This window comes from Crinia signifera, chromosome 11, assembly GCF_055691185.1.
Source record: "Crinia signifera chromosome 11, ASM5569118v1, whole genome shotgun sequence".
In the NCBI taxonomy this organism is placed as follows: domain Eukaryota; kingdom Metazoa; phylum Chordata; class Amphibia; order Anura; family Myobatrachidae; genus Crinia; species Crinia signifera.
Genome location: NC_139227.1, coordinates 47,075,313 through 47,101,671, shown reverse-complemented (window position 1 = coordinate 47,101,671; position 26,359 = coordinate 47,075,313). Strand labels below are relative to the sequence as shown.

At 45.7% G+C, this 26,359-nt stretch overlaps 2 protein-coding genes across 6 annotated transcripts in view; one reads left to right on the top strand and one right to left on the bottom strand.

Annotated features, from left to right (window-relative positions):
* Nucleotides 1-516: 516 nt before the first annotated feature.
* Nucleotides 517-21,376, bottom strand: LOC146046255 (uncharacterized). 2 transcript variants are annotated; one of them, XM_083165504.1, is made up of 5 exons: nt 21,221-21,376; nt 12,525-12,651; nt 7,966-7,988; nt 7,829-7,885; nt 517-651 (listed from the first exon to the last, which is right to left on the bottom strand). In XM_083165504.1, exons 2-5 carry the CDS (start codon nt 12,616-12,618, stop codon nt 559-561), a joined length of 267 nt encoding a protein of 88 aa, XP_083021630.1. In that variant the 5' UTR covers nt 12,619-12,651; nt 21,221-21,376; the 3' UTR covers nt 517-558. The 2 variants fall into 2 exon arrangements, with proteins under 2 accessions (XP_083021630.1, XP_083021629.1); XM_083165503.1 differs by lacking the exon at nt 517-651 and adding an exon at nt 5,623-6,322.
* KCTD15 (potassium channel tetramerization domain containing 15) overlaps nt 21,227-26,359 on the top strand; it is a 30,822-nt gene continuing 25,689 nt past the window's right edge. The window contains exons 1-2 of one of the 4 annotated variants that reach the window (XM_083165502.1): nt 21,227-21,473; nt 25,886-26,061. In XM_083165502.1, the coding sequence (XP_083021628.1) occupies nt 25,898-26,061 (164 nt within the window). In that variant the 5' untranslated portion in view covers nt 21,227-21,473; nt 25,886-25,897. Of the gene's footprint in view, nt 21,474-22,476; nt 23,316-25,885; nt 26,062-26,359 lie in introns of those variants that run through there. The other 3 variants (XM_083165499.1, XM_083165501.1, XM_083165500.1) reach the window with 3 other exon arrangements.

The following is a 26,359-nucleotide window of genomic DNA, read 5'->3' as shown; positions in this document are numbered from 1 at the left end:
AAATCGCGGGAGGGGGGCGCTCACCTGGTGGCTGTGGAGTAGCAGTGCTGGGCAACATGGGAAGGCAGTGGGTGTCTGGCACTGTCTGTGGGCTCACTGGGCTGGTTCTCTGTCACATACCTCCCAACATGACCCTCTCCAGGAGGGACACAATGCTCTGTTTCTAGACTTCCCCTTAATGTATGATTGCCATCACCTGTTTTAAACAGGTTAATTTCTCAGAAAGGTGTTCAGCACAGATGAAGGCAATCACACATTAAGAGGAAAGTCCAGGAACAGAGCGTTATAGACACAGACACCCACTTTGAGTGACAGATGTAGCCAAATATATAGGAGATATATATATATATATATATATATAATGGCTTGTTTAAACATTTCCTGACCATTATCTTATTTAAATGTTTAAAATAGCCTGCACTGTAGACCATCTGTACTGTTATATAATACTGTACTGTATTTCAAACAGTGTATAAAAAGACCAATATATAGGGCGGTTACTACTCCACCAGACTCCCATACTTTACTCCAAAGCCCTGCAGAGTGGTACATTTTGGATTACATTTGGAAACCCCCTCTAAAAATCCTGCGTTTGCCACTGTAGATATCCCTGCTCCTTTCATTGTGTGGTTCTGTCTGCAGAAGATCACACTGAAATAGAGAAATGAACATGTTAATCAATAAAGGTAGTGTCCTGTATCGTCCAAGTCTGCCACTGATATCCCCAACTATGATCCTTTACTGCCCTATAATATTGATTAGTAAATATTTCCATACCTCTGACAGATCCCAAACGGCCTCTCCCTGCTAATAGCTGAGCTCCCATAACTACACATTACCATTAATTACATCAATGGCTACAAAGTATCAATTCGAGGATGCACGTAGACAAAGGAGATGCTGCATCTCAATGTATGATTTGTGCAAGAGGTAAACTGTACTTCAAAGGGATTTTATTCCATGTAGCCCAACAATTCAGTTATCACAATCATTACATGAAAGAGCCCCCCCCCCCCTATAGAAAGGTGGCGGGACTCCATCATGTTAGGGGGCATGACCTACAAACATTGTACAGACAGCTGGTGGGATGAAAAGTGTCCTGCAAAAATTGGGAGTACAGGAATGTGTATTCCAGGACTGTATCAGATAACTGAAGCGACAGACGAAAGCAATGGAGATCCTATAATATATAATAAAAGGCTATCACTGCTCCTCACCTTTATGGAAGGGGGGGGCATCTAAGTGTGTTGCACGATGGCGGCCACTAGGTGGCCCCAAACTGAGGAATTCAAGTGTTGCACAATTTGGGAGCGCACAATCGGGATACAGTCATTGGGTCTACAGCAACTAGGTCGACAAGCATTGGGTCGACACCACTAGGTCGACAGGCAGCAAGGTCGACATGGGTCTAGGTTGACATGGGTGTAGGTCGACGAGTCATTAAGTCGGCACAAGCATTAGGTCGACATGGGCAAGGTTGACAGTCAAAAGGTCAACATGGGGTTTTTCACTGTTTTTTGAGCAGACATGTGCTGACATTTCATTCATTGGTATTTCATGCCACTAGGGCGTGGTGGGAGAATAAATAGTGTGCCAGGTGTAGTGAGGGGATGCAGTGCACCTCAAACTGTGTCCATGTTGACAGGGTTGACATTCGGGTAAAAACACTGTGAAAAAACCCATGTCGACAAGGGTGTATGTTGACACAAGCATTAGGTCGACCTTGCCCATGTCGACCTTATGCTTGTGTTGACATACACCCATGTCGACCTTGCTGCCTGTTGACCTAGTGGTGTTGGCCCAATGCTTGTCGACCTAGTCGCTGTAGACCGAACGATCCCAACCTGCACAATCTACGTTGCTGACATGCTACTGTTACTACGTATTCGCAGCCATGCACAGGTGGGGGGGGGGATCTTTGGCGGGGTGACGTTTACCTGATATCTGGGCTCTCAAGGTTTGCTGCCCAGCGGTCAGGTCTGATCTGGGCCCTATGCCACAACCAATGCCTATGCACTGGGCATATATGGGGCAATCCAGACCAGGTCCGAATTTGCTCAACCGGCTGATGGTGTGGGTTTGTGTGTGCGCGAATTTGCGCACGTGTAAACCCTGGGAGCGAACGTCTTTGGTGAATTTAACACTGGCCGGGGTGTTTGCAAAAGGATGGGCAGGAAGGGGGGGTATACACACACGTAGAGGACCACCCAACATTTTATCGCATGCCCACAATAACAGTGGGCACGCCCATGGAAATGCTAGGTGTACCCCTGCTTCTGCCCCCTTCCTGCCCAGCCTGTTGCGAACGGGAGGGGGGGGGGGGGGCATGCCATCCTCGGGGCGGACGGCTAATATCACATGACATCAGCACCCACCCCCAATTCAGTGGATAGTGGGCCTCTGAATAGTAAGTATAGACTAGAGAAGGCTGGAGAAATCATTCGCTGGTGAGCGACCATCAAATTAATTCTCCTCCGTGTGTTCGCATACAAGTGGATGTGCTAGTGCGGGATTGGCTTGGCGGGGGGCGATCGGCGAGGCAGTTTTTACCTGATCACTAAACAGCGAATATACACAGCCTAGCGATCAGGTCTGATTCAGGCACTTACAGTAGAACATGTGCCAACTCAAAATATCCATCCACTATTTTTTTATATTTCTGAGAAACGCAGCAATTTTAGTGAGGTTACCGCGATGGCACGCATATCCAAGCAACCTATCCTGCACTGAGGAGACCTAACCGGGCTGTAACAGTCTCTCTGTAGGTGGATGATCTCTATTGGCCCTATCTACGTCATGCTCTGAATACCACGTGGGCGGGGCACTGAGCCAGTGGGTTGCCGTGTACTGTAAATGACATTATCACCCCAACATCTATTCTTCTTTAGGAGTGTCTAATTAGCATATTACCCCCTGGCCATGTGGTTCGCTAATTCTAATGACGACTCCATAATATACAATAAAAAACTCTAGACCAGTGAGCAGAATGTTTGGTTATAGGTGGTAAATGAAACTTTCCTTCTATGTTGTATGGATTATTCGTATTGCGGGGAATATATTGTTTTAATTCTGGATTACAACACATTGCTTCCCATGTGCTTAGCGAAGAAAAAAAAAACATTTATGTGCAAGAATTTTCCCTGCTGTCTGAGCAAATACGAGCTCGGCACAGCAGGAAACGGAGGGGAATTGTTTGCTAATGCACATTACGCGTTTTGTTACCACCAAATTGAACATGTATAATGTCCTCGAACACAAGCGGAAAAAACAGCTTCATTCGCAGAGCCATTCAGCAGAAATTGTGCCCATAAAATGTTTAAAAAAGTATTCTAATGTCACATTACTCTGCTCCCAATACATTTATAATTACTGAGAGCTGAGTGTGTAATTCTGGCTGCGCCGCAGTGTTTTGCCGCGATACTGCCCCTGAACCCAGACATGTTTTGCGTATTCCGAAATCACAGCAGTCAAGCTTCTCTCCATATAAATGCGAGCACCACGGGAGAGAGCGCTGGCACGGCAACCAGCAGAACGGCCCTATAAAGCCATTTTAGGGGAAGAAACTTAATTTTATGGAAGACATTTGGTAGTTATCAAAAGAGGGTTTAAAATGCACGCAGCCTATCGCCGAGTAGTAAAAGGCTCTGGCAAATTTCCAGTGATTCCCTGACTAACATATATGATACATCATGTCTCAGGCAACGTCTCCAGAGCCTGAGGGGATCGACGACACCCTGCTTTGCTTCCAGCTGCTGGTGGAACATTTTACGACTGAGGCCATTCTCAGAGCGACTGCAATCCAAGATGGCTGCCGCAAACTCCGCAGACAATAGACGGTGGCGGGTGCACTATGTGAAGACGCTACTTTTTTTGCAACATATTTAACCCTTTCAGAGCAAGAAACGTGCTGTCACTTCATGGAATAGGGTCTTAAAAAAGACTGAAATGAAAATATACAGTAAGCTCTGTTGCCTACATCTTAACGTGCTGCAAAAATGGCGCCCCATGGATGGATGAATGATGGTTTCCTTCCTTCTAGAGGTTTAAATGGTGGGTTATATGAGAATGCAGCCCATCAACTTTCTAAAACACGGAGTGAGGAGAACCCTTGCCAGCACAAAAATGTCAAACTGGATAAACACCTTGACTAAGCCACACATCCTTTATCAAATATAGCGTGGATAACGTTTTTACATGAGGATAGTAAATTTGCTGTAGCCGATTCATGTTAAGGAACTTTACATTGTAACTGCTGCTATTACAGTGCCTTCCCTATGCTCAGATATTTTATGCGTTAAGGTGCACATAAACTAGTCCAATTTGGTCCGATTTCACATGATCCCTATAGCTCCCTTCGAGCTCCGGCTCAGTGTGGGAATGTGGGAACGGGGTCACATGCCATACATCACACGTGAAAGGATCGCATGCGATCCTGCCGCCCAGGAAAGTCCTGAGCAGTTTAAGGGGGTCAGATGGCCCATACACTGCTGCGATACATTGCATTATTGTATGGCCACCTTTATACAAATGTCTGAAATAACTTCAGAAATCGATCTCTATGAACGTATACCGTATGTGGTCGATATTGAGGGACAGGCCAAAGGTCGACAGATGAAAAATGCCGACATGTTCAAACTGTTGACACAACCAAAAGGTTGACATGGAGAGTGCTGACATGGAAAAAGAGCAACATTAGTTTTTCATATATCTATCTATATATATATATATATATATATATATATATATATATATAAAGAGAGAGAGAGAGAGCGAGAGAGAGAAGAAAGAGATGTAGGGCGCCACTTGTGTCCCAAACTGGTTAGTACTCTGGTGGTAAGGATATATGCAGGTAACCCTTTGAGAAAGAAAGGGGTGTCAGCTAACCTCTAAAAATAGACACCTTGGTGAAGGGTGTCACAGAAACAAATGTAGTTGGTTGGATAGAGGTGTAATCGACAACAGATACCTTTATACTAGAAAAAGTTATCTTTATAACATAAAAGAGTTTATTTTATACATAAAAAAATGCACTATAGCACTGTTTGAAAGAACAAACAGTAAGATACAATTTACACAGAAAAAACACAATAATAAAAATGCGAGTTTTTCTAAAAAATGCCTACAGGTGGTATTGCTAAAAAGGGGGAGGGAATTAAAAGCGTAGTATGAAAGTAAAAAACTTAGCTACAGTAGGTGGAGGAGTCAGCAGGCAGTACCCAACGCGTTTCATCTAGGAGACTTCTTCAAGTCTCCTAGACGAAACGCGTTGGGTACTGCCTGCTGACTCCTCCACCTAGCTAAGTGGCAAACTATGGCCCTCCAGATGTTGTAGAACTACATGTCCCAGCATGCCCTGACAGTTTTGGCATGCTCTTATAGGAAAAAATGTGGCAATGCATGTTGGAACATGTAGTTTCACAACATCTGGAGGGCCACAGTTTGAAGACCCATTGCGTAGCGCAGGGCTGGGCAATTGCGGCCCTCCAGATGTTGATGAACTACACATCCCAGGATGCTTTGCATTAGTTTTGCTATGTGGCCATGCTGAAACTGATGCAAGGCATGCTGGTATGTGTAGTTCATCAACATCTGGAGGGCCGTAATTGCCCAGCCCTGGCGTAGAGGGAGCATAAAATGCATTGTAAGTGCAGAGAGCCATGCAAGGGGAAAACGGCACACTAATTTGGTATCCATGTCGACATTTGTTGACATAGACACCAATTTTGTTTTAACTTACGTTGACTTTTTCCCATTTTGACCTTGTTTTGAACATGTTGACCTAAACCCTTTTCATGTGTTGACCTTTGGCCTGTCGACCAATAGTGGTTGACCTATTGACTGTCAACCAAACGATCTACACATACGTATTCATTGACCTGAAACCTCAAAGTAAATCAACCTGGTTTATTATTATTAGAAATGGACCATTTTAGACCCTTTAACCAATGACTGACTGTGTCCGATTCTTCTTACAGATGTCCAATAGTGTATTCACGTTCTGGCCTATCTGGTCACTTACACAATGACAATATTAGATTTGCATGGCATACATTTAATGCACTCTTTTCTAATTTTTGCAGTATTCCCATATACTTGCCCATTCTCTTGGAATGGCTGAGGGTCTCAGGTAGCACTGCCGGGCAGCTGATAGAGTGGTAAAGTCTCCAAAGTTCTTCTGCTTTTCTAGCACACCACAAGATGCAAGATCAAATGGAGATCTGTGGTTTTTGGAGGCCAAGTCAATAGCTTGAATTCTTTGTTCATGTTCCTCAAACCAATCCTGATAGCAGTGTGACCAGCCAAATGATGAACACTCACACCACTGTTGTAAAAGAAAACTTAACTCATCAGGGGTCAGCATGGGCACTCTGGGGCTATGCATTATGTGTGTTCAGACACCATTGTATCATAGTATTAACATCTGGATATGACCAGACAAGCTAGCCATTGCTCATCACACCCATTATCCTATTACCAATTCACTGGTTATGCTTACCTTGGACCACTTTAGGTGGATGCAAACCGCAGATCACCATCAACAACTGAGTGTTCACTCACTGCCTAATATATTGGGCAGTATTGTCTAATAATATTAGTTGTGTAAAATGTGATCCTTCCTAAAGCTGGCCATACATCTAAAGATCGATTGTCAGATCTGGCTGGTTGAAACAAAAACCTGGTAATATGTGAGTGACAGTTTTTGGCAGTTTTCCAGCATTTCAAAGCAAATGGTCAACTATCATTTGCTCTCATCCATTACCAGCTTTTTGTTCCAACCAGCCAGATCTGCAAATCAATCTGTAGATGTATGGCCAGCTTTAGGGTCCAGACAAAGAGGTGGCTGTAGAGGATTCCCCGTGCTCTGTTCACTGCCTAAAATTGACTGACATGGGCATCAAATGGGATGGGGGTCTGTATTAATTTGTTGGTGCGGCCCAGGGTACACAACTTCCTTGTAAAGAATTGTGTCCACCAGTCAAAGTTTTTTTTATGTTGTACGGTACTTTAAAATGGCCACAGTAATGGCTGATGGGTTTGGTTCATTATGCGACAGCGTATAGGTTGGCCCCAAAAGACCAACATGGAAAAAAGGTTGACACATGGAAAAGTTCGATATTAAAATGGTTGACACATGAAAAGGTCAACATAAGGTTTGTTTTTAGATTTTTGGAGTGTCAATTTTTACCTTGTAGTACATGGACACCCGAATAGAGCACCCCGTCCCCTTGCATGGTTTGCTTCACTTGCCATTCACCATGTGAATTGTAAAACATGAAAAAGTTCCAAAAATTTAATAAATAGTGAAAAACTCATGTCAATCATGCCCATCATTCTCATGTCCACCATCTGACCATGCTGATCCATTCACCATGTCGAACAAATGCATGTCGATCAACAAAGATTGTCCTATTGACTGTCAACCTAAAGTCCGGATAACATGGCTGAGATGTAGGACAACAAGCTTCAACATCAAGTTAAATTATAAGTCTGGTTCCAACAGTTTTAAACAGACTGACCTTCAAAATCAGGGCTTTTAATTAGGCCTGAGTTTATAATAAGTTTTAAGTCTTCCTTGAGTGTAGAAATGTATCCCAATGAATAGAACAATAAAAACACAACATTTTGCCCAGATCTAGAACACTATGATAAGTATTTTAATTGTCACCTTTCATTAGACTAGAATGCATTTCACCTTCAAGGTATAACTGGATATTAAAAATAGCACTGATAAACATTTTCACATCACTCAATAAAATAGATTTTTCATTTCAGGGTCAAAAATATCATATTGAGATTTTTTTTTCTCCTCTTAAACAATAACACTTACTATCTCTGTACTTCTGTGCATACTTTTGAAGTGCCATATTAAAACCAATCTCTGCGCCTGCAGGCAAAGTGAAGCAATTAGTCTTGCAGTTGTGAATAAATAAGAAATCCTTTTATATATCCGTCCTTGACACGTACCTTGCAAATCATGGAACTTTCATCTGGTGGAATAAAATGTTAAATAATGAACATCAATACTAAAAACTTTGACTGCTTTTCATTTCGGATTTCTACATATTTCTCTTATTATATTCATTATATTTACATTTAAAACACATTTTCTGAAGAAAGTCATCGGCATCACCTCAGGTATTGCCTGTGCACGTTTATTTCATATATGCAAAAAAAAAAAAAAAATTAGAATAATAATTTTTTGGGGGCATTTTTTTTAAGTTTTCTACAATCTACTTTTTATTGCAAAAACAATTCAATTACAAATCATGATTTCAAACAAAAAATATCAAATAAATCTTACGATGCAAAGGAAAAAAATATATATATATATAAAATATATATTTATATAAAACCTTGTTAAATGTGCCTAATATTATTTTAGCCGTCATTAATCATAGTTCTAAAAAGTAAAATGTGAATTTACAAGGCGCACATTTTCTTTCAGACCAAAGAAGGTGACTTTGCTTTTAGTATTTTTTTATAATTAAGTAATTTAAAGAATACAAATCAGAAAAAAAATATTAACTGTGCTATCACAATACCATAAACATGAAACCTCAAAGTATCCACAAAAAAATGCCAGCATCACTCACATTGGTTATATAAATTAAAATAAAAAATGTTGTGTAAAAAAAGATGATATTTTTCTATATAAGGTAAAATTACAGGTCATTATGATGAATAAAAAGGTTTACTTCACAATTTTTGTACTATTCATACTATATTTCATGCCTAGTTTGATAAAATTACTTGGCACTCAAAGGGTTATATATATTTTAGCTGATGTTCCTACCCAAAATAATGCTCAAATATCCAGTAACTATCCAATTTTTTTATGTACAATAAAACACAAGCAGGATGAAGCCATTTAGGCAATGCTGATTAGTCTGGTGTCCATGGTAACCAGAGAATTGATAGGCTACACCAGTGCTGTCAACTCATGGCTCTCCAGCTGTTGTGGAACTACACATCCCAGCATGCCCTGCTACAGATTTTATATAATGGATTGCTAAAACTGTGGCAGGGCATGCTGGGACATGTAGTTCCACAACAGCTGGGGGGCCATGAGTTTGACACAACTGGGCTACACTTTCATAAATATTAGTTCAGCCACAAAATGGCTGCCCCAACCAACAATATATCTACTTCACGAAGAACCTCATTGATGCCACTGAATTCTGGTAACTAAAAAACAATTAAAGGTTTGTTGTGAAAAATGTGCACTATGTTTGTGTAACCACCAACGCATTTCACACTTGTTTTAATTTACTAAGAATACTAATGGAAATAGAGAAAGGTCCTTTTATGTAAAAGATGGCAGTCATTAGTATTCTTGATAAAGTCTAAAGTGATTTGAAGAGGCCCGGAAAATATCAGAAAAGAACTATAACATTATCGCTAATAACCATATAATTTCTCACTTTTATTGCTATGTTTTATTTTATTGTTTATTGAAACAATGTAATGCGATTGCTACAGTTCCACACACACACATATATTCCTAACAATCCTATTAACAACTTAACGTGGCCTGCTCTAGCACACTCTAGCGCAAATCCCGAACACAGCGTTTAACATCCCAAGGCCTTTATTTGAGGCAATATTGTTATATAGGACAACGTGGGTTGGGATCGTTTGGTCGAATGCATTATGGTCGAATGTCATTACATCGAATCCATTAGGTCGAATTGCTAAAAGGTCGACATGATTCTAGGTCGACATGGGAAAAGGTCGAAATGATTCTAGGTCGAAAGGTCATTAGTTCGACAGGTCATTAGGTCGACAAGGTCATTAGTTCGACATTGTCTAGGTCGACATTCACAAAGTCGACATGGGGTTTTTCACTGTTTTTTTACCTGAATGTCAACACAGTCGACATGGACACAGTTTAAAGTGCACTGCATCCCCTCGCATCGCTCGCTGCGCTCGCTATGCGTCGGGCACGGTGCCTCGCTACGCTCGGCACACTATTTTATTCTCCCACCACGCCCTAGTGGATGGTAGGGCATGAAATACCGCCTGTCAGCACATGTCGGCTCAAAAAACAGTGAAAAACCCCATGTCGACTTTGTGAATGTCGACCTAGACAATGTCGAACTAATGACCTTGTCAACCTAATGACCTGTCGAACTAATGACCTTTCGACCTAGAATCATTTCGACCTTTTCCCATGTCGACCTAGAATCATGTCGACCTTTTAGCAATTCGACCTAATGGATTCGATGTAATGACATTCGACCATAATGCATTCGACCAAATGACCGCATCCCGACAACGTCTATGTTCCGCTAGTAAAGGGTTAGAAGTTTTTTTGTTGTAGCATCTGCATAACATTATTCTTCTAGTGTCTTTTTTTTTGTATTCTATTTAGAATGTGACACATAAGACTCGGAGAAGATCATAATTAGATGCACCCATTTCACACCTACTCTGTAGAGTGACTTTGGTCACATTTGTACGTGATCACAGGTTCTTCAGGCTACAAATGGGATTTAAATAAACTGAGTACAAGGTGTGTCGTCGTCCTTATGCATTGGAATAACAACAGTGATTCAAATAAATACATTAAAACATGAAACACACACACACACACACATATATATATATATATATATATATAAATATAATGTGTGTGTGTGTACTTTCCTATATATTGTGCTCCAGTCAATAAAAAAACAAAACAAGAGGCTCTAACAAGTATAGTTTCGAAGAAAATACAACATGCACTGCGAGGCTGACGGTAGAGTTTCACCCTTACAATCCACAGGGCTGCAGAGAGCTTTGCTGGGCACCGATAATGAAGGGGGCGTGACATAATTGTGAAGGTTTATCAGTATCCCCTTTAAAAAATGTAAAAGTATAAAAAAATAATTTTTTTATGCGCCGTGAGGTGCCGCTGACATTCACAGGCGGCACCAGTGGCCCTCAGCAAGGGTCCGATCCAGCTTCTCTCGCCTGCACTCATTACCTGCTCGCAGTCACAGTTACAGGGATGCATTTGGGCTGCACCCACTCTGTGGAATGCCCACCCCTGCACAAGACTGTCAATAGTCTCCAAATCTTCAAGCGTTTCCCAACATCTCCTTAGACAGCCTATCACATTCCTGAACCGCCCACATAACCTCCAGAAACGAATCCACCCAATTACATCCCATCTATACAGTCCACATGTAACGTTACATATGTTCTCTTTCTACACGGACACATCCCAATGTCAACATTACTGTGCAACTAGATCCTACAGACACCCAAGAACATATACAATATATAGCACCTTGCCCCAGGGCCGGGTTACGGGCAAATGGGCCTGGAGCTGAAAATGTTCCAGGGCCTATTATGATACTTGGAGGAGGTGAGGTCAATGCCATGTCGGCAGGTAGACCCCATACATTATACTCCCTAGTGACGCCCAAAATATACAAAAGTACGGAAATTGTACAATGGAAAAAAATAGGAATGCAATTTTAATATTTATGATTTATGGCCGACCATGTGGCCGTGTGGTATCTGTCTGGTGATCATCATGCAGCCCTCCAAAATTGGCAGCTGCCTTGGAGACAAAAGCTAGAAGTCCTATTGGACCTCTAGCTTCTGCCTCCTCCAACATGAATGGTAGATGCAAATTCAGACCATACAGAGGTGGGCGTCAGTGCTGCAAAACCCAGGAGTACTATAGTCCAGAAACTACTGTACTTTATTGTTTCACACAGTCAACAAACACTGCTTATCCTATATAATAAAAGGCTAATGCTGATCCTCACCTCTATGGCGAGAATTCAGTGGTTTTGCACATTGGCGGCCATTAGATGGCACCCGACTTAGCTTTAAGTGTAGCTCTATTTAGGTGCGCACAGTTATGCTGTTCCATAATTTTGAGGGGCTGGCAGCTAGTCAATATATGTACTTAGTACAAAAAAAAAAATTGTAACCAAATTTGGTCGCCACTCAGTGCATGATAATAAAAATACAATATCCTCAGGCTCAAGTGTTTTCACAGTACAAAACCTTTCATTAAATTCATAGCCTGGAACCAAAAGGGTTTATTTCAAGACAACAGCATTAGTAGTGCTGCAGGATCTTTGCTGGTACTAGGGCCTGGCATCATCAAGGCATGGATTCAAAAAGATACAGCCACTCCCTTTGTAAAGCACATAAAAAGGGTGTGGTATAGGGGTCCGACAGTCGGGATCCCGACAGTCATTATTCAGATGTCGGAATCCCGACTGGCCGGACCCAGACAGTACGGCGAGCACAACAAAGCCCCTTGCGGGCTCGCTACGCAAGCCACCTATTCTATTCTCCCTCTATGGGGGTTGCACCCCATAAAAACTCATGATGGCCTTATCACGTGTCAATCATTTCCATGTTGATCTTTTGCTTGTGTCAATCTTTTTGTCTATGTCGACCCATTGACTGTTGACCCTTTATAAAATAATCCCTTGCCATATCTATTGGGGATGCTGAGACCCAGTCCGTGGTTAATGTAACTTATGTTCAGTAGAGAAGGTAGAGACATCACTTACAAAACATAGACGTCACAACACTTCTCGGCTCAGCAGCCCCTTGTTGGAACCCCAGCAGGAGATACAGCAGGAGAGGGGCACCACAGAGGCACATGATCACAGTGTCTCCTTATCTTGGCATCTGCTGCTGTGAGGGTAAGAAGGGGGAGATATTACTAACAATGTGAGTGATCGGAGGCGTTCCTCGCTGAGAACACACAAAATAACGGTACTACAAAAAGTTTCAAAATCTATTAAAGTATTTTTATATCTGGTAAGTCAAAGGTTTGGGCAAAAGAAGTTACAGTATACAATATGTCTATAATAGAACATCAAAGGTAAGTATATTTTATGCAGCTGGTTAATATGGAAATTTATGGTCGCCGCCTAAAACGGCCCATTAAATACTAATCGGGATCCCAAACACAATCTCTCAAAGTAGCCCATTTATTATTTATTTAAGTTTCTTATATAGCGCAGTATATTCCATTGCGCCTTACAATAGGAGACAGTGATCGAACAAACTGGGTACTTATAGACAGTCAAAGGTATGAGGGCCCTTCTCGCAAGTTTACAATCTATAGGGAAATAGCCCATGACCGATAGGTTTGCTGTAGTAAAGATTACATGACTGCATTGCCTTTGATCCATGAATTTAGAGGCAGCAGTTCTGTACATAACATTACAACGGTATCCGGTCAATAGGTCAACACCAACATTGTTGACAAGATTGGCATAGACAAAAGGCTGACACAAACAAAAGGTTGACATAGCAATTGAAGACACATGGAAAGGTTAACGTGAGTTTTTATAAAATTAAATAAAATGTCTTTATTTTTTACTTTACCATCGACGTGGACACCATCAATAATTGGGAGCGATAAAGCATCAATGGAGGGGATATGGTACTTCATTTTGGTTTCACATGATAAAATCTACAAAAAACATTGAAAACTCACATTGACCTTTTCATATGTTGACAATTTCCATGTTGACCTTCTGCTTGTGGTGACCTTTTGTCTATGTCGACCGTGTGCATGTCGGTCATTTTGTGTTGCCCTACATACTGTCTACCTTTTATACCATAACCCATTAAAATCCTGCTTTCAAGTCTCAAGCCTAGTTTAAAAAACTGCCGGACTTAGGGCCTTATTTTGGTTCATTCTTTCTGACAAAATCCTTCTTAGATGGACAAAACCATGTGCACTGCAGGGGGGGCAGATGTAACCTGTGCAGAGAGAATTAGATTTGGGTGAGCAATTTTGTTTCTGTGCAGGTAAAATACTGACTGCTTTATTTTTACACTGCAATATAGATCTCACTTTGAAGTAAAACCCCACCCAAATCTAATTCTCTCTGCACAAGTAACACCTGCCCCACCTGCAGTGCACATGGTTTTGCCCATCTAAGAAGGATTTTGTCAGAAAGAATGAACCAAAATAAGGCCCTTAGTGGTTTGCTGAGTGCTCTGTCCACCCAGCAAAATAATATTATGCTGGAATAGTAGACCTGCCTTCTCCCACAAAGTTTGGCACGCTGTATCCATATCCATAGCCTCGGAGAACATGACTTTAGCTGTCCGGCTCGTGTAACATCCCTCGGCAGCAAGAGTTGGGTCAATGCCGGAAGACCAGTAGAGTCTTCAGCACAATCCACAACAATAATATAAGGAAAAGGCGTCATAATAAGAATGTGAATTGATATATTAATGACAATGCTGGTAATTATGAGAATTTGCATGATGTTAATTATGAAGTTGTGTTGCTAAATATTAATACGGTGGTGCCGGCTCAAGTCACTCTCTGATTTTAGTCCTGCCCAGAATTTCCCCTGGATAAAGACAACTTGGGCGCATTTATCAACAATGGCATCGCATTGCGGTGTTGAAGTACACCGCCGGAATGTATCATTAAAAGGGCGCAGGGACAGGGCTCCGAAAGGAGCCCGTCCCTGTGAAGCCCTGACCCGGAAGCCGGGGGGTCTGCGCATGTGCGGTTATGCGTTGACCCCTGTGACCGCACTGCCCCGCTCAGCAGTGCAATCCCGCAGCCATAGGCTGCAATGGGCTATCGCCATATCAGAATGGCGATAGCCCAGGGATGCGAAGCCGGGCTGCCCGATGTTAACACATCGGGCAGCTTTGCATCCCCCATAGAGACCTATGGGGGATGCGGCCGGCGGCGGTGCAGGGGGATCGCAGCAGGGATCGGAGATCCCTGCTGCGGTCTCCCTTTGATACATTTAGGAGATACTTAATATTTGAGGCTAAACCCCGAAAACTGGTGTTTTCGGGGATTTAGCCGCAAATATGGTTTGATAAATGGGCCCCTTAATATTATACAGATGTCTCCTCATACTCCTGGCCTCAATAAGCCATACAGCAGCCGAACCCCTTTGGGGGGTATTCAATCTGGGGGTCACGGCTGTCGAGCTTTGAAAGCCTATCGATTATCGAACGACTTTGCACATGTACGGATTTCATAATCCTCTCGCAACTTGACTGACAGGACGTGGGTGGTAAACATCCATTTTCTGGGAGTGTCCGGCAAAACGCAGGCATGTCCAGGCATTTTCAGGAAGGGTCTGTGACTTCAGCGCCAGCTTTCATCAGCCTGATTCTTTCGCACAGTTGTGGAAGGGTCAGAGTTACCCACTCTTGAGGAAATCACTTGAGTGAGTTGCGAATGTATTAGCAGCTGACTGGCGACTTTTTCCCTAGTCATTTACAGACTTGTACCGGGTGGGTTTTCACTCTGTCTGGGAGTGGTGCTATCTGATTGCAGGCCTCTGTAATGTCTCAGAACAGCGATTAAGTCTGAATCAGGTCCCATATTGCTATATGATATACTCTTCTGACAGCGATACCTTCCTCCTGCTTCTATACACTTCCCTCAAAATAAATACTTTTTGTCGCTATCTTTGATTGTGGAAGACATTGTGAACAGTAACTAGCAGAGAGTTACAAATCTCACACAATAGTTCTCATTATATTTTTCTTCACACCCTCTAGAGCTCAAAAGAGAATCGGTAATGAAGATTTAGGCTAGAATGTCAGGTGTTACATTCATCCTCGCGGCTGCCCGCATCCAATATCACTCTACACCGAAGTCTACCAAAGTCATCATCTATCTCTTTTTTTTTTCCAGGTCTTTGACCTGAGCGGACTCACCTGTCCCGTGCCCCCGATCTTACCTGTCCTGTTTCAACGAACCCGACAAACAACATTTGGATTTGCAGGATGCTAATCATTAAGATGACCTACTTCTCATTCTCCTTTTCATTTCAAAAGCCGCGTTAAATATCCATAAATTAAGGAAATTAACTGATGGAGCCCCTGGCATCTTTGTAAGCTATTTAAATCTTTAAATTTACAACATCTTTTGCATATATCAAGTAATTGAACTAACTGCGGGGATGTAACTTTAATGAGAAAATTTCCCTTTTCTGCCGGAGTTCGTACTCCAAAAACAAAAAAAAAAGTGCCCCAGGATCCAAAAGTTGTTTATTCCTGCCATGGGGATAAAGAGACTGCATGAAGTTCTTTTGTAGCTTTGTGATACGCCGGAACAAAAGGCATATGGAATATTAAATTAATTATACTAATCCCAGAACCTCGTCTTCCAAACAAAAGTGGCAAGTGGGACGTAGGCTCCTGCTAACCTCAGAAACAAAAGTAGTTGACCTTTACAGGAAAGGGGTGAATGCCGCTTGCACTGGCGGACGTTGGGCACTAGTTGGTGCTGGAGATCTTCTAGAAAGGATAGTGATGGAGACTGCTGTTGTGATGGTTATAATTATGGTACTATTGCTACAAGCATAAAAAGTGACAAGTGACAATCGTACCTATTACAGCCCAATCCCCGGATCTGGAAGGACAATTAGCGGTGAAAGTGTTAAAGAATGCAAATGCTCCACAGCACAGAATCCCTGTCTTTTCCCTCAGCTCTGTTCCCAAAAAAGCAGTCACTGGCTTAAGGGAGGGTAGTGTACCAATTCCCCCTGGCTGGTGGGTTTTGTTTTTAACAACAGTGGTCACCTCAAAATGATAGTGGTCAGTGCAGCAAGGCTCCATGGTGGAGCTGACGGTTGCAGCCAGCATCCAAAAATGACTGTCGCCAAGAGGTTCTGCAGCATCTATGCCCCTATCTGCACGCATCGCAACACATTTCCTTTCTTCTGAAGCCAGGCAGCCCTACCACGGGTGTATGATTTAAAGTGATTTACAGTACTTTGTTCGGAGAGTGGCGTTAACCCTACAGAAACCAAAGCTGACCCCACGCAAAAGTTTCCCTACATAATTTTTTTTTTTTGTGCTTTGGTGGGAAGAGAAGCACGGCTACAAGGGCTGTAAAGATGCAGGGGGATAGAGTAGGAGAGGGATGGGGTTGGGGGGGATGTGAAATATCTGCATGGGAGATCTTCATAGCAGACATCTCCAGCTAGCCGTGCTCTATAATTGAAATGGCGCGTTTAGCCAGGGGCTAGTTCAGAGGGTGCATTTTGCAATAGCACAAAGCCTCTCCACAGACGTCATTTGGTATTAATGGCCTGGAGGAAATCTAATGCCAGACATTAGCAGGGAGGTTGGAAAGGGAACTTTGGGGGAAGGGGGGCTGTGGGGAACATACTGTAGCTTAGGGAGGAAAGGAAAGGTAATAGGGGTAATTTTGTGGCGGTGATGGGGGGAGTGGGAATTAAAGAGCTGGCAGCAGCAGTCTAACCTGAAGGGAGGGGGATATCGAGGTAGGGTGGGGGATGTGAAAAAGTAAAATACCTTGGGGGGGGGGGCAGAAAGGGAGGTGAGGCAGTGGGCAGAGCACAGAAATATAACATTTTATTAAGGGTGATGAAACAAAAATAGGGGATTATAGCACTAGGCAGGGAGAACAAGTAGCTGAGAAAGTTGGTGCTGGGAGGGAGGTACATTAAGAACACCATTAAAAGAGAAGGCACTGCCCCCCATATCACACAGCAGCAGCAGGAGAGGGCACTGGCCACACATGCCACACAGCAGTAGAGGGCACTGCCACCCATGCCAGTTGCAGCATGTGGCACAGAGTCACACAGAAGGAGCAGAGGGCACTGACCATGTCACACAGCAGCAGTAGAGGGCACTGCCCCCATGTCACACAGCAGCTGTAGGAGAGGGCACTACCTCTCATGTGATACAGCAGCAGAAGAGGGCACTGCCTCCATGTCATGCAGCAGCTGGAGGAGAGGGCACTGCCCCCCATGTCACACAGCAGCTGGAGGAAAGAGCGCTGCCCATGTCATGCAGCAGCTGGAGGAGAGGGTACTGTCCCCATGTCATGCACCAGCTGGAGGAAAGGGCATTGTCCCCATGTCATGCTATGAGAGGACTATGGTACAGTGTGGGGGCTGGCAGTGCCCTGGGGTGAGGCTATGTGGGGGCTGTGGTACAGAGTGTGAGGGCTGGCAGTGACCCGGGGATCAGGCTGTGTGGGGGCTGTGGTACAGTGAGAAGGCTGGCAGTTTTCAGGGGATCAGGCTGTGGTACAGTTCGGGGGCTGGCAGTGCCCCAGCGTTTAGGCTGTGAGGGGACTGGCAGTGCCCCAGGGATCAGGCTGTAAGGGGGCAGTGGTACAGCGTGGGTGCTGGTAGTGACCCAGGGATCCGGCTGTGTGGGGACTGTGGTACAGTGTGGGGGCTGGCAGTGACCCGGGGATCAGGCTGTGTGGGGGCTGTGGTACAGTGTGGGGACTGGCAATAACCTGGGAATCAGGCTGTGAGGGGCCTGTGGTGGGTGTGGTATGCCGTTCTGACAGTCGGGATCCCAACAGTCATTAGCCCGACGTCAGGATCCCGACTGGTCGGACTCAGACAGCAAGGCCAGTGCAACAAAGCCCCCTGCGGGCTTGCTGCGCTCGCCACTATTCTATTCTCCCTCTATGGGGGTGTGGACACCCACGAGGGAGAACAAGTAGCTGAGAAAGTTGGTGCTGGGAGGGAGGTACATTAAGAACACCATTAAAAGAGAAGGCACTGCCCCCCATATCACACAGCAGCAGCAGCAGCAGGAGAGGGCACTGGCCACACATGTCACACAGCAGTAAAGGGCACTGCCACCCATGCCAGTTGCAGCATGTGGCACAGTCACACAGAAGGAGCAGAGGGCACTGACCATGTCACACAGCAGCAGGAGAGGGCACTGCCCCCATGCCACATAGTAGCAGCAGGAGAGGGCACCAACAACCATGTCACACAGCAGCTGTAGGAGAGGGCACTACCTCTCATGTGATACAGCAGTAGAAGAGGGCACTGCCTCCATGTCATGCAGCAGCTGGAGGAGAGGGCACTGCCACCCATGTCACACAGCAGCTGGAGGAAAGGGCGCTGCCCACGTCATCCAGCAGCTGGAGGAGAGGGTACTGTCTCCATGTCATGCAGCAGCTGGAGGAAAGGGCATTGTCCCCATGTCATGCCAGGTTCAGGCTGTAAGGGGGCTGGCAGTGCCCCAGGGATCAGGCTATGAGAGGACTGTGGTACAGTGTGGGAACTGGCAGTGCCCTGGGGTGAGGCTGTGTGGGGGCTGTGGTACAGAGTGTGAGGGCTGGCAGTGACCCGGGGATCAGGCTGTGTGGGGGCTGTGGTACAGTGAGAGGGCTGGCAGTTTTCAGGGGATCAGGCTGTGGTACAGTTCGGGGGCTGGCAGTGCCCCAGCGTTTAGGCTGTGAGGGGACTGTCAGTGCCCCAGGGATCAGGCTGTAAGGGGGCAGTGGTACAGCGTGGGTGCTGGTAGTGACCCAGGGATCCGGCTGTGTGGGGACTGTGGTACAGTGTGGGGACTGGCAATAACCTGGGAATCAGGCTGTGCGGGGCCTGTGGTGGGTGTGGTATGCCGTTCTGACAGTCGGGATCCCAACAGTCATTAGCCCGACATCAGAATCCCGACTGGCCGGACTCAGACAGCAAGGCCAGTGCAACAAAGCCCCTTGCGGGCTTGCTGCGCTCGCCACTCTGCGGTCACGGTGGGTCGCCACCTATTCTATTCTCCCTCTATGGGGGTTGTGGACCCCCACGAGGGAGAATAGCCGACGGCCGTCGGGAACCCATTCGTCTGTGTTTTAACAGTCGGATCCCGACTGGCACCTGCCTGTGGTACAGTGCAGAGGCTGGCAGTGACACGGAGATCAGGCTGTGTGGGGGGGCTGTGGTACAGTGTGGGGGCTAGCAGTGCCCTGGGGATCAGACTGATGTGTGGGGGCTGGCAGTGACCCGAAGATTAGGCTGTGTGGGGGGGGGGGGGGGGGGGGCTGTGGTACAGTGTGGGGGCTGGCAGTGATCCAGGGATCAGGCTGTGGTCTGGGGATCAGGCTGTGATACAGTGTGGGGGCTGGCAGTGCCCTGGGGATCAGGCTGTGGTACATTGTCGGGAATGGCAGTGACAAGGGGATCAGGCTTTGAGGTGGCTGTGGTACAGTGTGGGGGCTGGCAGTGCCCCAGGGATCAGGCTGTGAGGGGGATGTGGTACAGTGTGGGGGCTGGCAGTGATCCGGGGATCAGGCTGTGGTCTGGGGATCAGGCTGTGATACAGTGTGGGGGCTGGCAGTGCCCTGGGGATCAGGCTGTGGTACATTGTCGGGGCTGGCAGTGACCCGGGAATCAGGCTGTGAGGGGGCTGTGGTACAGTGTGGGCGCTGGAAGTGCCCAGGGATCAGGCTGTGGTACAATTTGGGGGGCTGGCAGTGATCCGGGGATCAGGCAGTAATGGGGCTGTGGTACAGTGTGGAGGCTGGCAGTGCCCTGGGGATCAGGCTGTGAGGGGGCTGTGGCACAGTGAGGGGGCTGTGGTACAGTGTGAGGGATGGCAGTGACCGGGGATCAGGCTTTGAGGTGGCTGTGGTAAAGTGTGGGGGCTGGCAGTGCCCAGGGGGTATGGGTAAAATCCGGAATCGGATAAGACACCGGAATGCCGGACTGGACATCAAACTCTGCATTCCGGAGCTTGTAGTATCCGGTCCGGGGGTGTCCTGTCCGGGGGTGCTCCATCTGATGAGGCTGCTCTCGCACCTGTCACCTGGGAGAGGAGAGGGGGGAGAATACAGCCTCACCGCATGGTCCGGGGGTGTAATAAAAACTGGAACGGTCCAGACCACACGGGGAGGCTGTAATCTCCCCTTCCCCATGTCCCTGGTGTGAGCAATCACAGGCATCCCCCCGGACAAGACACCCCCCGCATGGGACACCCCTCGGACCAGACACTATAAGCTCCGGAATGCAGAGTTTGATGTCTGGTCCGGCGTTCCGGTGTCTTATCCGGGTCCGGTTTTACTTAGTCCCGGCTTTATTCTACCCCCTCCTCTACCGGGTGACAGGAATGACAGACAGCCCCCCCCCCCCGGACAGGACACCCCCCGGACCGGAGGCTACAAGCTACAAAATGCAGAGTTTGATGTCCGGTCCGGCGGTCCGGAGGTTTTGTGTTGGTCCGGTTTTCACCCATACCCGTGCCCAGGGGATCAGGCTGTGAAGGGGCTGTGGTACAGTGTGGGGGCTGGCATTGATCCGGGGATCAGGCTGTTAGGGGGTTGCTGTGGTACAGTCAGTGTGTGGGCTGGCAGTGACCCGGCAATCAGGCAGTGAGGGGGCTGTGGTACAGTGTGGGGGCTGGCAGTAACCCGGGGATCAGGCTGTGTGGGGGCTGGCAGTGCCCCGGGGCACATTACATCAGCCGGGTGACAATGATCTCCACTCACTCCCCTGACTCCGCCCGGTGATCTCTCCGTTCCCTCAGCAGCCGGCACCGGGGAGGGGGCAGAGCTCAGTGCCCGGAGGCGGCGGGAAGCCCAGAGCTGGGAGTGCAGCGTGTGGCGGCGTCCGGAGCTCTCTCGTCTCTCCCCTTTCCCGCCTCCTCCTCCCGCCCTCCCAGCAGCAGCAGCAACACCGGCGCCTCCCGCACTCGTCAGCCCGCGGACCGGGCGCTGCAAAGGGGCATCTGCCCGGGACCAGGTGAGTGACCGGGACAGCGGGGCACCGGGGGTGTATAGGACACTGATATACTGTATATAGCACTGTGCCTGCTGTGTGTGTGTCACTGGGGGGTAGCCCATGGGTGATGCTGCCCATGCCACCCTGTGTTGTCTGGGTACCCTGACCTCTGCCCTGTCCCCATAGTACATATACCACCGTGACCCCCATTGTACTTGGTATTCCAATTTCCTAGAAGAAAGTGATTTGGGGGCTGTACCTGGGCTGTAGGTGGGAGGGGGTGCAGGAGAGGGCAGCATTTTGGGGGTGGCATGTGTGGCCCTGATACAAGAGAATGCTGGGACCCTCCACCCACTTCCTCTTTCCCAAAACTTTTCAGCAAACACTGCCCCCCTGCTGCTGCCATACCTGGCAGTTAAGGCAGTGGGTACCTGGGGGGCCACCACTTCCATTTAACCATACTGGTGTGTGTGTGTGTATATATATATATATATATATATATAATATTTCCTAGTCTCCTCTGCTGGGTTATGTACCAGGACTTGTATGCCTCTGTATAGTGCATCAGGGGGACCCACACACAGGGATAACACAGGTCTGGGCACCATCCTTCCTGGAATCTATCTTTGCACTGCTATAAAGATCCCAGGATTTAACCCCTTCCTGGAGCCACTATGGTAGCGTGGTGCACTTAGGGGGTTAATATGACAGTATGTTTTGTACACAGTGTTCTTGGCATCCTGTGACTACTGCCCCCCCTCCCCCTTGTGGTACCTATGCCACATGATTTGTCGCCTGCTCACCCTCACCCCCTTCAGTCTGTTGCCATCAGTAGGTGCCAAGGGTCTTGCAGTGCCTTTAACCCTGCCCAGTCCCTCAATTCTAACCCAGCAGGGGCCTGTGGACCAATGCAGAGGGGAGGGGGCAACTGCTTACACCCCAAACTTCTTACACTTTTGTAGGTTTTTTTCCTCCCCCCCCCCCCCCACCCCACACCTTTTTAAAGAGGGCTCTGAGCGCATCATCCCTGTGTGTGTGTGTGTGTGTGTCAGGCGAGGAGTATTCCTGCAGGCTTTTGTATTCTGCAGACAACACCCCGGAATATTTCTCCACTTTCAACATTCTTTGCCTTGGGCTTTTGCCCCGGGCGCCCTGCTGGGATGGAGCACTCCAAAATTGCCTTCTGTTTACCTTTTATGGTTAAAATAACAGCTTAGCAAAGAGGCAACTTGGTGGGGGACTGAGTTCTCCAGCTCTGCCCAAGCCGCAGCAGCCTTCGCTAGTTTAATCACCCCCAGAGAGCTGAACAACTGCGATCACAATGGGACATGGAGTCATTCTGTGTGTAAATGAGCATGGCATCCTGATTACTTCACTTTACATGGGCAAATAGCTTTTACAAGCAGCGTTCGTGCAGCAACTCCGCAGAAGCAAGGGGAAGATCATCTGCCGAGGACTGCATGGGCTATTCTGGATCAAGGGAAGGACAAGGAAACCAACTACGCTGCCACATCATCTGGGGACCTGGTGGTATTGGCTTTGCCCCCCACTAGACCATCCGTCTCCCAAAAAAACTTAACGACCACTACCCAGTTTTATTTATTTTTTGTTTTAATGCAATTTAAGACGGTGATTGCTTTGCTGACGTCAATTGCGTTTAACCACTGTGCGCCTGGAAGGGCCCTGCATCGGAGGGGCCACAGGAGTAAGCATCTCTGCGTCTGTCACACCATGACACACCGTTGTGACTAGGTGGGAGTTCTTCCAGTGAGTTCCCTTTCTCAATCACTCCTGACCAGTGTCTCTCCTTCATCTATGCTGTACTCATGGTCCACTCAGTGGCACTACTACTGTCACCCAGAGGTTTGTAGGACAAATTTGGTGCCCTGTTTCGCTCTGCCTCCTGCGAGCGTAAAGAATGGTCATTTTAACCCTTTGTTTAAAGTGGATGTCTTTTTTTTTTTTTTACTATTATTATTAGTATTATTATTATTTTGTATTCTTATTTGTTAAAGTGTTTGAGTCTGTCCTTTGATTTCTAAAGCTCTGTTGCAATGCATGAGGGTAAATGAGGTTTTAAGCTTGTATGCAATGGAAATGATAATGAATGGAGGGAGTACCATCACTTCACCAGGTACTTACTTTGGGTACTGTGCTATATAAGGTGCTGTAGTGTCCTGAACTTTCTGTGCAGAAATAAACATTGAGCCTGAATAGGAATCCAGCCCTCCCGTTCATGACCTTGTACTCTAGCCCCCCCCCCCCCCCCCCCCATTATTTAGGGAAATGACCTTCATGAAGTTCGAGGGTAACATGTAGCATTGTACTGTGTATTCTGTATCTGTTAAAAATCAATGTGCCAACTATTGTTCGATCGTATCAATGAAGGCATCAGAGAACTATATAGCCATCTATAAGTCAATCTATGTATCTATGATCAATCAAGTCCCCTGTAGAACTGTACACCAGCAATATTCACCCATTCCTGTAAGCGTGTGCAGTTGACCCAGTTACCTACAGATTGATTATTCTTTAGGCACATATAAAGCACCAACATGGCATGTAGCATTGTACAGTGATATGGTCAGGTTAGTAATGACCCATATTGCCATGAAGCGTAAGGTGATTGGAATGAAGAGCAGACCATCATCAACTGTGAGACGCACCCTAGCACAGTATTATTTATTGATGTATTATCAGTTTATCACTTATGTATCATTGTATTAAGTGTATATCTGTATGTGGGACCTCCAAGATCTATGAGATACACAATACAGTCTATACGTTATACTCATATTATATACGTGTGTGTACTCACTGTATAGTAAGGTGACACAGTAGGTCCCAGAGGCTTGTGTTGTGTCTGTATAGAGTAAGGATTGTGTAACAGATTGTACTCTCTTCTTATCACATCACAGACCAGTGGAGACTGCATTGTGTGTTATATATTATAATAGACTATGCAATACGCTCATCATGTCACAGGCTAGCAGTGAACCCAGTTTGTGGATTTTGTAGTAGATAGGGCTAAACAGTGCATGCAATTTGTATTCCATATTAGAAAAAAGAAAAAAAAGCAACAACAAACATTGCGTATAATGGAATAACTTCTTTATTTCATTTGTAGACGTTTTTGACACTTTTATATAAACAAATGTTCGTACGTTAAAACGAAATGATCTAGATTAATATTTGTTCATCAACCAAACGTCAGTCAAACCTGTGTTGTGGAACCTGTAGCACAGTAGGGCAAATTATGGGTAACGCCAATTCTTAATTCGGTCCATGCCAAGGCATCTGACACGTTGGGTCAGTTAGTAAGTCTCTAAACTAGACTTGTGTGATTGCAGGTTCGGTGAAGCCATAATCCGCGTTTATTGAATTCCTGTATGTTGTTTTTGGGGTGTTTTATAAATAGAAGAGTTAGTGGTGATTGGATATCCCTGTTCTATACGGGTCTACTTTACTGGCCACTTTGCATGATGACTAGTGGATTACTGTATACTTGTTAGCCGGGCCATTGTGTTATTGTAGCTAGTATATTCCACTGGAACCAGTTAAGTATTTTATCTGTTTTCTGTATGCATCCTGTTTAGTTGGGTACAAAGGTTAGAATTAAAATACTGAATCTGTTACAATCATTGGAGTCACGTTTCTGTACCATGACATCAGGTCTATGAAGCATAACGCAGGTCATTGTTAACTTGCGTTTAGTGTCGTCTACTATAACCAGCCAACTGGTGACCATTTGCATTGCTATACATACAGTAAAGCGAAGGGGAATTTAAAGTTCCTTCACATTAACCTATGCCATTTTTGTGTGCCACATAGATGCATCGCACATGGTTAATACAGTATGTAGTAACCCCAACATCAATTCCCCTTAAAAAAGTTAAAGGTTTGCACGGTTTGATTTTGTGCACAGGTAGGTACCGCTGAGGGGATATTACAGTAGGTGTGATTGACTCAGTGTATAACAGAAATGCTACAGCTACTGAGGAAGTCACTAATTTAGAGGTGTCTCGTTATTAAAACACGTGCAAAAAAAAAAAACCCTGAATCTCAATTCACAAATTGGTTATACGTTTGTCAGGGGATATTTCACTTCTAACACATAAGCCCACGACCTTTAATTAGAATTTTGCAGTTTGTTTTGTGCCCCTTAAGGCTGACACCTTGGAAGAAAAAAAAAAAAGCGCTCCTGATTTCTTATTGCTAATAAGCATATTCCACCTACCCTCTGGTATGTTAAGAAAACGATGCAAATATATTTAATTGCAGTGTTGCCAATAATTTGTAAACTGAAGGTATAATCATGCAGTGGCAGAAATGATCTGATTAGATCTGTGATCACATCACTTGACATAATACTGATTACACTAATGGATAGCTGTTTTTTTCAATTTTCAAATTTTTTTGTTCTTTGCTGCTAGGAGGAATCCAGCATGTCCCGACTGTCTCTCACCCGATCCCCAGTGTCACCTCTGGCTTCCCAAGGTATCCCGCTCCCAGCTCAGCTGACCAAATCCAATGCCCCGGTACACATAGATGTCGGGGGACATATGTATACCAGCAGCTTAGCCACGCTGACTAAGTACCCGGACTCCAGGTAAGGACCAACCCTCTCTACCTTATACGTTAGAATTAACAACTATGTTCTGGACTAGACACTGTTCTTCTGCGTCCTCCTTTTATGCTGACACGACTGGTAAATGTGTACTTGCTCTATGCCCTATGAGTACCCAAGGGAACCCAATGCATGACTCTATACCCCCAGAATACCCAGGGGATTGCCATGCACTATCATGAAATATCTTGGTACTGGAAGTATTTGCATTACAGATAAAGGACGCTGCTTCCGGTGTTCAGGCTTTAATGAAGTATAAAGCCAATTAGGACTTTTTGGT

Bases quoted from the DNA above. Each gene is read 5' to 3' on its own strand.
- LOC146046255 (XM_083165503.1), bottom strand. From the start codon at position 12,618: ATGTGCCTCTGTGGTGCCCCTCTCCTGCTGTATCTCCTGCTGGGGTTC. The intron at 7,989-12,524 runs GTAAGTGATGTC...TTATTCCACCAG, and splicing joins TGTTGTGACGTCTATGTTTT to ATGAAAGTTCCATGATTTGC. The intron at 6,323-7,828 runs GTAAGTGTTATT...CTTTTACAACAG, and splicing joins TGCACAGAAGTACAGAGATA to TGGTGTGAGTGTTCATCATT.